At 41.2% G+C, this 16,473-nt stretch overlaps 1 protein-coding gene across 4 annotated transcripts in view; it reads left to right on the forward strand.

The window, feature by feature from the left end:
* Positions 1-16,473, forward strand: part of ccdc57 (coiled-coil domain containing 57) — a 172,543-nt gene that overhangs the window by 34,413 nt on the left and 121,657 nt on the right. For all 4 annotated transcript variants that reach the window (XM_072242385.1, XM_072242384.1, XM_072242382.1 and 1 more), the window contains exon 4: positions 15,899-16,000. In XM_072242385.1, the coding sequence (XP_072098486.1) occupies positions 15,899-16,000 (102 nt within the window). The remainder of the gene's footprint in view (positions 1-15,898; positions 16,001-16,473) is intronic.

Here is a 16,473-nt window from a genome sequence, read left to right on the forward strand (position 1 = left end):
ACATCCCTTCTGCCTACCTGCCTGTTCTTTCAATACATTGTGTATCCTTGGATGTTAAGCTCCTAACTATAATCTTTCAGCCACGATTCAGTGACGTACACAATGTCATACATGCCATTCTGTAACTGTGCTACAATTGATCTAATTCCATATACTGCATGCTTTTAAATATATACTTCAGTCCTATATTCATCACCCTTTTTGATTTTTGTCCCCCTTTTATATTGCAACTCATCCCATTGACTGCAAATATGCCCTATCATCAGCTTCTCTTGGCTAGCAGTCTCACTGCACACTGCATCTTTTACAAACTCCCTATGCCACCCTCAACCCTATCACTCCTGTTCCCATCCCCTCTGCCAAATTGGTTTAAACCCTTAGTATAGTGGTGGGATCCCTTTGGAGACAGCAGAAGTTGTGAGAATGATGTGTTGGATGTGGAGGCTAATGGGGTGGTAGGTAAGAGCAAGAGGAACTCTATCCCTGCTCTTATATTCTAGACCTCTTGAAATGAATATTAACATTGCACTTGCCTCCCTCACTATAGAGTCAGCCTGCAAGTTAACCTTTAGGGTGTTGTGCAGAAGGACTCCCAAGTCCCTTTCCATCTCAGATGTTTGGATTTTCTCCCCATTTAGAAAATAGTCTGCACATTTATTCCTTCTACCAAACTGCATGACCATGCATTTTCAAACAATGTATTTCATTTGCCACTTTCTTGCCTGTACTCCTAATCTGTCTAAGTCCTTCTGCAGCCTTCCTGTTTCCTTATCACTACCTGCCCCTCCACCAATCTTTGTACCATCTGCAAACTGTGCTGTACCAATAGCAAAGCCATCTATTCCATCATCTAAATCATTGATATACAGCATAAAAATAAATGGTCCCAACAGCAACCCCTGTGGAACAGCACTAGTCAGTAGCAGCCAACCAGAAAAGAATCCTTTTATTCCCACTTACTGCATCCTACCAATCAGCCAATGCTCTCTCATCCTCAAAGAATTCCAATAGGTTCATCAGGCAACACTTTCCCTTAAGGAAACCATGCTGACTTTGTCCTCTCTTGTTCTGTGTCACCAAGTACTCCGTAACCTCATCCTTAACAATTGACTCCAACATCTTCCCAACCACTGAGATCAGGCTAACTGGTCTATAATTTCCTTTCTGCTGCCTCCGTCCTTTCTTAAATAGTGGAGTGACATTTGCAGTTTTCTATTTGGAACTACGCCAGAGTCCAACGATTCTTAAAAGATCATTAATAATGCTTCCACAATTTCTATCACTACCTTTTTCAGAACTCTAGGGTGCAGGTCATCTGGTCCAGGTGACGTATGTACTTTTAGGACCTTCAGCTTTTTGAGCACCTTCTCCTTTGTAATAGAGACTGCACTCACTTATCTTCCCTCACACCTTTTAACACCTGGCACACTGCTAGTGTCTTCCATAGTGAAGGCTGTTGCAAAATACTCATTTAGTTCATCTGTCATTTCATCTCCTTGTCCCCAATTATTATTTCTCCAGCCTTATTTTTTAGCAGTCCTATATCCACTCCCATCTCTCTTTTACTTTTTATATATTTGAAAAAGCTTTTCTATCTACCTTGATATTGCTTGCTGGCTTGCTTTCATATTTCATCTTTTCTTCCTAATGATTCTTTTAGTTGCTTCCTGTAGATTTTTGAAAGCTTCCCAATCCTTTATCTTCCCACTAATTTTTGCATTGTTTTACGCCTTCTCTTTTGCTTTTACATTAGCTTTGACTTCCCTTGTTAGCTGCGGTTGTATTATTTTGCCATTTGAGTATTTCTTTGTTTTTGGAATACTTCTATCCTGCACCTGACTCATTTTTCCCAGAAGCTCAAGCCATTCCTGTTCTGCTGTCATCCCTGCCAGCATCTTCTTCCAATTTACTCTGGCCAACTCCTCTCTCATACCACTGTAATTTTCTTTACTCCACTGAAATACTGCTACATCAGACTTTACCTTCTGCTTGTCAAATTTCAAGTTGAACTCAATCATATTGTGATCACTACCTCCTAAAGGTTCCTTTACCTTAAGCGTTATAATTACCTTCAGTTCATTACATAATACCAAATCCAGTATAGCTGATCCCCTATTAAGGTCAACAACAAACTGCTCTAAAAAGCCATCTCTTAGGCATTCAACAAATTCATTCTCTTGGGATCCATTACCAACCTGATTTTCCTAATCTACCTGCATGTTAAAAACTCCCGTGACTATCATAACATTGCTCTTTTGACATGCCTTTTCTATTTCCTGTTGTAATCTGTAGTCCACATCCTGCCACTGTTTGGAGGCCTCTATATAACTACTGTCAGGGTCCTTCTACCCTTGCAGTTTCTTAACTCAACCTACAAGGCTTCAGCATCTTCCGATCCTATGTCACATCTTTCTAATGATTCAATGCCATTCTTTATCAGCAGAGCCATGCCACCCCCTCTGCCTACCTTCCTACCCCTCTGATACAATGAATGTAACCTTGGACATTCCGCTCCCAATTACTACCATCCTTCAGCCACGATTCATTAATGGCCACAACATCATACCCAACAATCTGTAAAAGTGCAACAAGATCATCTACTGTATTTCTAATACTCCATGCATTGAGATATAATACTTTGAGTATTTGCTACCCTTTTTGATTCTGTATCCCTACCGCACTGATACTCACCCTGCTGGCTGCAATTTTGTCCTATTATCTTCCTGCCCTTCCTGACCGTCTGACTGCACGCTTTCCTTGCTTTTATACCATCCATCTTATCTTGAGTCCTTTCACTCCATTTCCCATCCCTCTGCAGCTCTAACAACTCCCCAAAAGCTCTAACAAATCTGCCTGTGAGAATATTGGTCCCCCCTCGGGTTCAAGTGCAACCTCTTTTGAATAGGTCATACCTCACCCAGAAGAGATCCCAATGATCCAAGAACCTAAAGGCCTGCCCCTTGCGCCAACTTTCTCAGCCATATATTTATCTGCAAAATCATCCAGTTTCTACCCTCACTGGCACGTGGCACAGGTAGCAATCCAGAAATTACTACCCTGCTTCTCAGATTTCTGCCGAGCTCTCTAAATTCTCTCTTCAGGACCTCTTTGCTTTCCCTTCCTATGTCATTGGTACCAATATGTAGCAAGACATCTGGCTGCTCTCCCTCCCACTCCAAAATGCTGTGGACATGATCTGAGACGTCCCTGACCCTTCACCTGGAAGGTAACATACCATCCGGGTGTCCCATTCACATTCACAGAATCTCCTGCATATTCCTCTGACTATTGAGTCCCTTATCACTACCCCTTCCCTCTTCTCCCTCTTCCTCTTCTGCACCATGAACACATGTTTAGTGCCAGTAACCTGGTCTTATGGCATTCCCATGGGAGGTCATCCCCCACAACAGTATCCAAAACGGTATACTTATTATTGAGGGGAATGGCTGCAGGGGTGCTCTGTGCTAACTGCCTATTCACCTTCCCATTCCTCTCCTGGCAGTCACCCAGCTACCTGCCTACTGCAACTTAAGGGTGGCTACTTCCCTGTAACTCCAATTGATGATCCGTTTCCTGTGTTTCCGATCCTCCTGTGAAATTAATTTAAACCCTCCCCAACAGCTCTAACAAACCTGCCCTCAAGAAGGTTGGTCGTCCTCAGTTTCAGGTGCAGCACATCCCTTTTGTTCAGGTCATACCTCCCAATGTTGCAAGAGCCTGAAGCCCTGCACCCTGCAAGAGGGACAATAAGAGAAAGAGTAAGTTTTCTATTTCTGCTTTTTGTTATATCTAACCTGTAAAAGTAATAGACATCCTGCAGTGGACTATTGTAATTAGTACAGTTTCGGAGTGGAAGCAAGTTGTCCTTAACATAGCAACCACCCAAGAGAATTATAAAGAATAGAATGCACGCACCTCTGATGTATTGTTGTTTTAAAATGCTAATTACTGTGTGTTTGCAAATAGCATAATAGTGCAAAATTTTCATGACAAAGTTTTTGTTTCATTAAATATTAAATCCTGTTTTGTTAAGATAACGTTTCAAAGGGAATTAAATATACTTAGTTCCACAAGGGCCCAGCAACATGGAAGAACATGCCTATCACTTTTTAGTGTTGTTCCTCCTTCATTAAGGCAAGTACTAAAATTCAAACATTTTATAAATGCCTTGTGTTGTAGCTATCGATATTCCCATACAGGTATGTATATAACAATGAAAAGTGGAAAATGTATGCAGAGTGGGCTCCCTCACCTCTGCCCCTCTGACCCTCAACATAGGAGCTCCTAAGGGCTGTACCTAAGCCCCCCTCCTTTACTCACTATATTCCTATGAATGTGTCGCCACCCACAGCTCCAATCTGCTAATTAAATTTGCAGATGATACTACATTGGTTGGTCTTATCTCAAATAATAACGAGGCAGCCTACAGAGAGGTCATCACCCTGCCACGGTGTTATCAGGTAAACAATCTCTCCCTCAATGTCGCAAAAATAAAGCTGGTTGCGGACTACAGGAGAAACAAAGACAGGCTAATCGCTATTGACATCAATGGATCTGGGATTGAGAGGGTGAAAAGCTTTAAGTTTCTTGGTATACACATCACCTAGGACATCACATAGCCTGTACATACCGGCTATGTGGTGAAAAAAGCACATCAGTGCCTCTTCTACCTCAGATGGTTGAAGAAGATCGGCATGAGTCCCCAAATCCTAAGGACTTTCTACAGGGGCACAATTGAAAGCATCCTGACTGGCTGTATCCCTGCTTGGTATGGGGACTGTACCTCCCTTAATCGCAAGACTCTGCAGAGGGTGTTGCGGACAGTACAGCATATCTCTGGATGTGAACTTCCCACTATTCAGGACATTTACAGGGTTAGGTGCATAAAAAGGTCCCGAAGGATCATTGGGGACCTGAGTCACCCCAACAACAGCCTGTTCCAGCTGCTACCATCCAGGAAATGGTACGGCAGCATTAAAGCCAGGACCAACAGGCTCTGGGACAGCTTCTTCCACCAGGCCATCAGAATGATTAATTTACGCTGACACAATTGTATTTCTAAGATATATTGACTGTTCTGTTGTGTATTGTACTGTACATATTATTTATTACAAACTACTATAATTTGCACATTGCATATTCAGATGGAGACGTAAATATTTTTACTCCTCATATGTGAAGGATGTGAAATAAAATCAATTCAATTCAATTAACCAGGGCACCAACAAAATCCAGGCAATTGTGTCAATTTTGAAGATGGCTTATGGAAATTTTATTTGACCTTCTGAAATGTTAAATAAACTTTAAGGGAAATCCTCCTTCCTAGTGTAGTAGAGTCATGGAGAAAAGTAGCATGGAAACAGGCCTTTTGGCCAAACCTATCTATGCCAAGTACTTGTTATATTCATATTTTTCATCTTTTAATAACTAAAAACTATGCTTTTTTTAAATAAGGAAGAGCAAGGCTGATTAATTAAATTTTGGTCAGATCTGCTAAAATGTTGTTATCTGGAACATTTATTGACCTTTTTTCTTGATATGTATGTTTACTTAATGGGAATTTATTTTATGTGGAGCCAGATCTTCATGCTTTATGCATGAATTTGCATCTTGGGCATTATAAATTTGAAAATCCAATTTTGGGAGTCTCCTGCCAGAATAATAATCCTTTCACTGTTTTTTTTTAGAAAGCACTTTATCCAAAGTACTGTCCTCTTGAGACCAGGCTAGCTGGGACAAACCTCTGCTTTTGTGCATGACTAGTTCAATTTATAGTGCAGTCACTCAAACTGAGACAATACTGGAACAGTTTGTAATGTGGGACAGTTAAGCAACTAAGGCTACGCCCACACTATGCCGGATAATTTTGAAAATGAAGCTTTTTCTTTTTGTTTTGACCCTCCGTCCACACTAAAGTGGCATTTTCCTCTCCTGAAAACGGAGATTTTCAGAAACGCTCTCCAGAGTGAATAAATCTGAAAATGCCTCATATCCGTTGTAGTGTGTACGGAGTAGCTGGCTATTTTTAAAACCACTGTCATGACGTGCCAGAACAGATGGTGATGGCAGCGCGGCATTTCATTGTTTTCTTGAACGCAACTTCCAACACCACAACAACAATGGCGGACAGCTTCATGTGTGTGTTGTTTACTTTCTTGTCTACGTTAATAGCTTGTTTGGAGTTAAACATAGCTATCTACCACGCACAGACAGCATATCTACATACGAAAGGGCGTCGTTTGTGCTCACAGTTGCTGTGCAATGGATCTACACAACATCAATGCTGTAATCAACCATACAAAGACCGGCGGTATTGGAGACAACCCGGCCAAACCAGTGCGTGGTGGGACAATTTTGCAAATGAAGTTGTGGTTCCTGAAGAATGATGTGATAATCTTAGAATGTCCAGGAGCTCCGTGCTTCATCTAAGTAAACTATTACGTCCTCACATCGAAGGACAGACAACACGAATGAGATCACCGGTGGATGTGGTTAAAAGGGTTGCTTGCATTTTGTACTACCTTAGCGACGAAGGAAGGCTCAGGTAAACAGCTAACGCGTTTGGATTGTCAAGGCAGGTGGTGTCCAAGAAGTATGCAAGGCTATAACTGCACATCTGGGCCCTGCATATATCAAGATCCCACACACACAGTCTGAAGTGAAGTACCTTGTAACCAACTTCCACCATGCTCACGGCTTGCCACAGTGTTTGGGGGCGGTTGATTGCGCACACATCGAAGTTAAACAGCCTACAACAAACTCCACAGATTACCTGAACAGAAAGGACACGTTTTCTTTGAACGTACAGGCTACATGTATTACAAATTCTACTTTATGGATGTTGTTGTGAAAGGGCCAGGCAGTGTCCATGATGCTTGTATATTTGCAAATTCAAAAATTAATGACTACTCGAAAAATGAGAGGATCCCCTCTTACAGTCAAGTTGAGTTGGAGGGTGAGGATGCCATTCCTGTTTTTTTGCTGGGAGGCCCTGGATACCCTCTGATGCCTTATGTTATGAAAGAGTACACTAACGGTGGTGTGACCCCACAGGAACAGTACTTTGGCATGTCCTTCTGCAAATCAAGAATGGTAATTGAATGCTCTTTCGGACGTTTGAAGGCAAGGTTTGGTGCTCTGTGCAGAGCAATGGACATAAATATGGAGGACCTTCCCTTTGTTATTTATGCATGCTTTGTGCTGCACACTTTCTGTGAGACAAACAAAGAGACTGTTCCTGAGCAGAATGTTACTGCAGCTTTGCAGTATGACAGAGAATTTCAACACCCCGCCCACACAACCTAACGATTTCAGAACAGACGGCAACGAGACTGAAGCCAGAAGAGTTAGAAATGTACTCACCAAATACTTTGACCCATAGCTTACTGAATAAATAAGTATACTCACTTCGCCCTGTTTTCTGTCCTTGCTTTTATTAAGGTGGTTTACCTATTTATGCAAGTACAAACGTTTGTACTTCTCTGACAATAGATGTGTAAAGACCTTATGTAACATAGTATGGAAATACAAGATAACACTGATGCAGACATGTTTTATATATTTAACAAGGTGCTTTATTATTGTATTGCTTGTGCAAGCATTCAGTAGATGCAATTATCACTACTTCCAAAATGTCATTTTAAGTAGTAGCTTTCATTTGGCATACACATGAAAATGTTAAGGGCACAAAAGGAAAATGGTAAGTTTCACTTTTACTCAGGTAAAAATAAAATTACTTTTGCCCAGTAACTCATTTCATTGCACATGTTAAATACAGAAAAATAATACAGAAAGACATGGCAAAAGTAAAGGCAAACATGAGGTAACAGCAAATTTCACTTTTGCACAAGCCTTATTGCATTTCGTTGTAGCTGTCGTCCCTTTGATCGGTGAAGAGACTGTAGCTGTAGGAAATATTTCCAGGGTAACCCTTCTGTGGGAGTGGGGAAGATGTTGGTGGGGCCACCTGGGGGTCTGTGTGTCCGTATGTGTAGCTATTGTAGTGGCTGTGAGGCTGGTATTGTGGCGCTGAAAAGTACTGGGGGGGAGCCATCATATTCCTCATCATTGCAAATGCCTCTGCAACACAGTTAGTCAGTTTTTCAATGTTCATTGTCAGTCGGGTCATACTGTCTGTGAGCTCCCTGTCGGTTGCCTCCATATGCTCCAGTATTTGCTTCTTTAGTTTTAAGTCCTCCTGCTGTCCATCTTTTGGCAATTTCTTTTTAAGTTTTTCCAGTCTGTAACTGGACAAGCGCGCAGCAAGTCTTTCACGCTGAGATTCGACACCAAACATGTCACAGCCATCACCTGTTGCTTGGTCCAAACTGTCGGAGTTGGGCGTACTCGTCGAAGCAGGTGAAGTGGCTGTACATCGGTCGCTGTGATGTGCGTCAACCCTACCCTCCAAATCACAGGTTTCAATGCTGCCTTGAACTGCCGTTGTGGCTGGTGAGGCACCCAGATCTGCTCACATAACTCAAAGTACAGTAGAACGTGTCCACTTTTTTGTCCCGTGTCCACTGCCTGCCGGTATTTGTGGCGAACCGCCTTAAGTTTGGTTACAATAATTGTCTTGGTTATATCGTCCAATTTGTGCGGGTAGTCCTTACCCAGAGATTCCGACTGCTCTGCCATGAGGTAATGTTCTTTATAGCAGTCGAGTGTGTCATTGTATTTGGTTTGGCACGACTCCCAGTCCACATTCTGACTTTGTACTCGTTTATAACTCGCAGAAGCAGCTCGACTTCATCATCTGTCCAAACGAAGAATTTTGGCCTGCTTTTTCCAGTGGAGGTTTTCTTTGTATCCCTTGCAGACATTGTTGAAAACTTTCTTTCGCTGTTGTTGTAGATACTCCAGTTTTTAACCAACTGAAAAAGCACAAGGCCACAGCGGAAACTGAACTAGAATACTGCCTCCTCTTCGGTTGTTTTCTGTAGATGTGTCCTGCGCATGCCCAGTAGGAGGAGTTTCGCCCAAATATCTGTTTTAATGTGAACAGAGGTATTTTGAAAAACGCCTAATGTGGACGCCTGTCATTTTTACTCGAAACTGGCATTTTCAAAATTATCCGGTCTCGTGTGGACGTAGCCTAAATGGAGAGATGACCCTGGGAATCCAGAGATGCTTTGCACCCTTATCAATTGCATAGTCTGTAGAGATTTTTTTAAATACCTGTTCTTGCTGGAAGAATCGAGTTTAGCAGTGACCACTTTCTGGAGCCCGGGTACCCAATCTGAGTTCAACACAACACGATCATTTGCACTGGGGTCAGGTTGGGTGTATAACAGTCATGGTACATTTGGGCTCAGTTTACATCAATCTGTGACTCAAAGGCAAGCAAAAGAAACAGAGACAGGGAGACCGAAAGAGAATGGCAAACAAAGTGAGGTTAGAAGTATTTGTGTGTGTGTGTGTGTGTGTGTGTGTGTGTGTGAGAGAGAGAGAGAGAGAGAGATAGCTTGTGGGGTTAGAGCAGGGGCAAGCATGTGGAGTGGTGATGGCTATAACTACTTGGCTCAGGTCAAAACAAGTTATAGAAAGGCTGGGCCTGGCAGAAGCCTAATTTGTACCCAAACAGGTTTTTATCGCTGTCAGCTCAGTGCTATCATTGTAAACTGAGGAAGGTGGCAGGGAGCAACACTATTTATGTATGTCCAGTATACCTAAACAATTGGAAGTGGAAGAAAATGTAAGGATTGTTTGCTTTTTTCACAAAAAAAATGCAATTTTACTTTGTTTCACTATTGATACAGGCACATAATCCTCAATTCTTCCTTATATTCCTATCAGCATCAGAAATATATATATATATATATTTCTGCCTGCCTCTGATTTGAACTGCAATTCCATGCTTAGGATCAGCTGCAAAATATAAAAGAGACCCCTTTCGGACCTCGCCTGGAGATTCAGGGAATAATTGAAAGGTTGCAGAGTCTTTAAAAGTTGGTTTGTAAAATTTTTTTTACAAAAATTGTAGGCACCTCAGGCCATTTAAATTGTCAATACAGCTGCCACAACTTACAAAAAGAAGTACTGGAGATAATTGCTCAAGATTTAAACCCTCCAAATGGCAGAATCATTTGAATGCTATTGTAGTACATTTTTTTTTAATGAGTGTTGAGTGCATAATCTTCACCATTTTACTGGATATACAGTAGTACATCTGGTATGAACTCAGAAGAATTGGTGAGGCCAAACTTCTAGTATATGTATTTCTGTTCCCCTACCTACAGGAAAAGTATCAATAAGTTGAAAGTGTGCAGAGAAAATTTACTTAGATGTTGCTGGGATTTGAGGAGCTGAGTTACAGAGATTATTTGAATACATTAGGATTTTATTCACTGGAAAAGGAGAATAAGGTGGAATCTTATAGAGCGACATAAGTAGGGTGAATGCATGTAGGCCTTTCCCCCCCTTAGGATATGTGAGACTAGAGCTGGAGGTCATAGGTTTAGGGTAAAAGGTAATACATTTAAGGGGGAATCTGATATGCAACTACTTAGGGTGGTGCGAGGATGGAGTGAGCTGCCAGTGGAAGAGGTGGATGCAGGTTCAATTGTAACATTTAAGAGAAGATTGAATAGGTACACGGAAGAGAGCGGTATGGAGTGACGTGATCTGGGTATAGAGAGTTAGATGGGACTAGGCAGAAAACCAAATTGGCACAGATTAGATGAACCAAAGGGTCTGGTTCTGTGCTGTAGTGCTCTATGACCCTAAGTACAACTCCATGACATGAATATTAGATTTTCAATTTCAGGTAATCTGCCATCCCTGTGTTCCTTTCTCTCATTCTGGTCCATCAATGTTCTTTCACCCTCCTTTTCCTTCCTGTACTCCCCAGACTCCATTACCTAGTTTTGTTCCCCTTCCCCTTCTGGTTATATCAGACTATCACCCACACACGTCACCTACTAGGTCTGTTTTTGCCTCCCCAACTAATTTTCATCTGCCATTATTCCTCCTTTACCTGATTCCCAATTTCTAGTTTTTACAACTTCTTGTGTCTCCACCATCTCCTCCCCCTATTTGGCTCCATCTGCCCCCTTTTTTTTGTCTTCTTATCTGACTCTACCTGTCACACACCAGTTGCTGTCTCGCATCTCCACCCCACTCCTTCCCCACCTGGCTCCATCTGCCCATCAGTTCGCTTAGCTGATTCCATCTATTGCCTGCCAGCCCCTGCCTGGTCCTTTCCTCTCACCTCTGTATACGAGCTTCCTCCCTGTATATTTTCGGTCCTGTTGCATGCAAATTTTGCTGACCATTCTCCAGCCTCTGTTGATTCTGCCTGACTCACTGAATTTCTCCAGCAAGCTTTTTTTGCTCCAGATTATAGCATGTACAGTCTCCTTCCTGTGGCCCTGCTTTATGGCACAGTTACATGGAATTGAAAAACCAGAAAAAAAACTGGGCATCTTGCCTGTGGTGTCATGGAGAGAAAACTTTCTATCATACAACAGTCTCTTTCACCCCACTCCCCCACCCTTTTATTCTCTCATAACATTCCACCCTCTCCATAAAAGAATGCACAGATAGTTCCAGAACTAAAGAGATTGCACATGCACGAATCTAGAGCAACACACAAAGCACCAAAGGATCAGGCAGCATCTATGGAGGAAAAATGGACATTTGACTTGTAGTTCCAGTCATGAGCACACAGTATCTTTTTTTATATACTGCATAGTAATGATTAACCATTCTTGCATGTTCTATCACTGAGAGGAGAAAGCATGCAGCTGCTAGAAATCCAAAGCAACACACAAAAATGCTGGAGAAACTCAGCCAGTCAGGCAGCATCTATGGAAATGAATAAACAGTTGATGTTTCAGACCAAGACCCTTCTTCAGGTGGAAAGGGGAAGATTCCAGAATAAAAATGTGGGGGGGGGGGGGAAAGGAGGCTAGCTGGAAGGTGATAGGTGAAGCCAGGTGGGTGGGAAAAGTAAAGGGCTGGAGAAGAAGGAATCTGATAGAGGAAAGCGGTCCATTTTATACAGCCTGCCCTTCATCTTGGTGGGATAAAAATAACAATGTGTGGTTATCAAAATTAAAAGAAAAAGTTGCATTGGGTAAGGCATATCTTCAGATGCTAGACTCATTCCCCCTTCCCCCTTTTTTTTGGTTTTTCTTCAAAAATTTTGACTTTGGTGAGATGTAACTCTTGGAAGTCACGTCAGTTCCTTCAACTAAAACAACATTGTCGAATATGATTGTGCCTCTGCTCTGTAGTGTTGATATAGTTGTATCTCATTTTGTCCTTTTTATTAAGGAATGTTAGAACTGTAGACTCATCAAAATAGGTTAAAGCAGATTTTTCTAGCAATTTAATGCTTACTTTTTTATGTTAAATGTCTGTAGTGCAATGCCAGTGTTTATATTATTCTTGTCCTAATTTAAAGTATTTATCACTATGTGATGTTTTGTTATCATTTTTTAATATATTATCACTTCAAGCTTTTAGTTATGTGATGAATATGGGACTCACAAGAAAAAAACTACTAGAAGTTTGCTTAGTGTAGTGAATTTACCAATGAGTGATCTGAGTTAGTTCTGTTCTGTTAGCTATAAAATAGGTAAATAGCTTGCTACAGAACAAGTTTTATGAAAGCACCAGAAATGCACTGTATCACTATTGGTATGCTGTGGTTTTGACTATTCACTTGCTACAACCAAGATTACGCAGCTTCCCCACTGTCTGTCGCACCAACAAGGGAAACGGGCCTGCAGCATCTTGTAACCCTCAAGTTCGCCCAGCTCGCATTCGTCTGGGGAATCAGCCTTCGGCCCTGCCAAACTGGGTAATCACGTTTGTGTGGATGCTGTGTAATGTACCCCCAGTTACAAACCCACAACGCAAAATATCAGACAGTACACCATAGGCAATTAAATGATAGACTTTATGAATCTTAATCTGAAGATAGGGTTAGTAATGAAAATAAACAAAACAAAAAAAAGGGCCCAGGTCAAAGTCAAAGTTCCAGTTCGAGCTCACTCAGTGGTCATCCTTTCACCATGGATCTCCTCCGAACGTCGCTGACCTTCGGACCCTCAGATCCCAGTCCACACCGTCCGGCGTTCTACCGGCTTTCTCCACGCGCGTCTTCCCTCTTCATCTCTCCTCGACAAAAGACCACAAAGACAACATCTTTCCATATACACAAGACAAAACAACAATCCCCAATTGGCTAACAGTCCTGTTATCTCCAGCAATAACCCAAACATGGCTGCTACAGAGAAACCGTTACCTCATCAGTGAACATTACAAAGAAGCCATTACATTAGCGTTAGCAGTGAACATTACAAAGAACCCATTACATGTTATTGATGTTGAACAGGGTCTTGCGATCACAAGAGAAATGTGCAAGACAATTACTTGCTGTTACACTGCATACCGCCTTCATGCACCAATTCCAATGCAGGCAGCAACATGGTCCACACCAAGTCTGGCTTCTCCAGCTCCTCCAGCAATGAGCAGCTTGTTGATGGGGTCCACCTGCAGTACCCAGATTTCTCAATGTCTAGCATTGTCTTGTAATCATAAAAAAGACATTTTAAAAAGACAAAAACACTTTTGTTGGCCTCCAGGAGGTGCCATCTTACCGGACATGACAGTATCTCAGAAGTCTGATTTATAGCTTGGAAGATTCAATCAGATCATTAGCAAGGTGCTCAAAACTTACATGGGATACTTATTTGCAGACAGAAGAGACTAGATGCTGAAATCTGGAGCAATACATAACCTGCTGAAAGAACTCAGTGGTCAAGTAGCATCTGAGAGTGGAAAGGAATTGATGACATTTTGGATTGAAACCCTATATCTTTATGTCAACAATTCCTTTCATTCTACAGATACTGCTTGACACACTGAGTTCATCCAGCAGATTATTTATTGCTATGATACTTACTTGTCTTGAGGCAGCTGGCAAACATTGAACTATACAGAAAGATGTCCACAGGCACAAAAGCATTTTGGATTTCCAGATAACTCCAGTGCAGGAATGTTTGAAATAATAATGGAAAACACTGGTAACATGGTTAATGCATCAGTGTAATAAACTTTGAATAAAAGGGCATTCACCTGAAACTTTTAAGTCAGTGAATCTCTCCACAGGTGCTACATGATCTGTAGAGTATTTCCAACATTTTCTATTCTTATTTAGCTTTTTAGCATTTGTGGTTTTTTTTGTGTTTCAGTAACAAGAAAGGCATGACCTTACGGTCCAGCATTTATTGACTTCCTTGAACTCTGAGTGGATTATAAGTCACTATAATTAACCTTGGCATCCTTCTGTTTAATTGGCACGGTCATCAAGGAATCCTACTGGCACTGAGTACCATCACCATCCCACTGTAATAGCAGTATTAGACTTCACTGTATCGCATAGATCAATAATTTGCACATATTTGTAAGGATGGAATTGGTAATTAGTTTATTAATGGGCCATGTACTGGAAAACAGTAATAAACTTTGAGATTCTGCCAACAACAGTTGTGTGATCGGCAAATTTATAGATGGTGTTTAAGCTACACCTAATCACAAGGTCATGGATTCAGCAAGAATAGAGCAGTGGGCTAAGCACATATTCTTGAATGGTAGTCACCATGGAGTAGATGTTATTTCTGATCCTCACTAATGTGGAAATTATAGATCGGTTAGCTTGACTTCAGTGATTGGAAAGATGTTAGAGTCTATTATTAAGGATACTGTTTCAGGGTACTTGGAAGCACATGATAAGATAGGCAAAAATGCATGGTTTTCTAAAGGGAAAATCTTGCCTGATCAATCTGTTGAAATTCTTTGAGGAAATAACAGGCAGGATAGACAGTTAAAGAGTCATAGAGATGTGCAGAACAGAAACAGGCCCTTCAGCTCATCTAGTTTGCACTGAACCATTTAAACTGCCTACTCCCATTGACCTGCATCATGAAAATAGCCCTCCATACCCCTTCCATCCATGTACCTATCCAAACTTCTCTTAAACATTGAAATCCAGCTCGCATGCATCACTTGCGCTGGTAGTTCGCCCCACACTTTCATGAACTTCTGAGTGAAGAAATTTCCCCTCATTTTCACCTTGGACTATCTATAGGTACCCTATCAATAACCCTCATAATTTTGTATACTCTATCAAATCTCCTATCAGTCTTCTACGTTTGAGGGAATTAAGTCCAAACCTATTCAATCTCTCCATATAACTCACTTACTCCAGACTCGGCAACATCTTTGTAAATTTCCTCTCTATTCTTTCAACCTTATTTACATCTTTCCTGTAGATAAGTGACCAAAACTACACACAATCGTGCAGTTTGATGATTGTGCTGCCTTTCTTTTCTTTCTTGGTTTCATGGCTACCTGGAAAAGAAGAATTTCAGAGTTGTATCCTTTGATAATAAATGAACCTTTGACCCTTTGAACTCTTCGAAAATCTCTACAAGATTAGTTAGATATGACTTACCACACACAAAGCCATGCTGACTATCTGTAATCAGTCTATGTCTATCCAAATGCTCATATATCCAGTCCAATAACTTTCCCACTACTGATGTCAGCCTCACCAGCCTATAATTTTATGGGTAATTTTTAGAGTCTTTCTTAAACAGTGGAACAACATTGACTATCCTCTGATCTTCTGATACCTCACATGTTGCCACAGCCAGCTGTGCAAGCCAAGTCATTGGGTATATTTAAGGTGGAGGTTGATAGGCTCTTGATTAAGCAAGGATTCAAAGGTTATGGGGAGAAGGCTGGAAAATGGGGTTGAGAGGGATAATAAATAAGCCATGTTGGAATGGTGGAGCAGACTCAATGGGCCCAATTTCCTAATCTGCTTCTAGGTCTTAGGGGCTTATTTCTATTTCAACATCTGCTTCTACTCTTTGTTTACTTCCAGGAGTTATTAGCAGAATTTGATGCTGAGATGAGACATCGAGAACATGACTTTACACTCCGAAGAGATGAAATGAATAATGTGGTACTTAGCAGTAAATTGAAGGTTTGTTGAGAATTTTAATTGCCATTTTGTTGGTATTCCATGAGTTTTTCATTCTGTATGTGAACTATCATTGAAATACTTGTACATTCTGAAATTATTTCTAAATTGCTGAGCATTTATGATCTTTAAAAATAATTCAGATAATATTTGGAAAAGTTTGGTGTATTAAAAGGTTTGCTGCCTTGTTAAGTGTGGCAGGGAAGTGAATATAATATTTGAAGGGTAGTTGGTACAATCAGAGGTCGTGTTGAAAGATATGCTTCTAAAAGAAGGAGGAAGTAAAATTTACAAATGGTGAAGTTGGTGGTTTCCATAAGATACAGGGAAAATGGAAGACAAAGGTGTGTGTAAACCCTGGTTGTAGCTGCAAGAAAAGGTTAAATAGTAACAAACCAAACATAGTAAGTTGTCACAGTTGAATTTACTACACAACAGATCAGGGATACCCCAAGCTGAGTCCTATGGTGTAGTCC

This window comes from Mobula birostris, chromosome 24, assembly GCF_030028105.1.
Source record: "Mobula birostris isolate sMobBir1 chromosome 24, sMobBir1.hap1, whole genome shotgun sequence".
Taxonomy (NCBI): Eukaryota; Metazoa; Chordata; class Chondrichthyes; order Myliobatiformes; family Myliobatidae; genus Mobula; species Mobula birostris.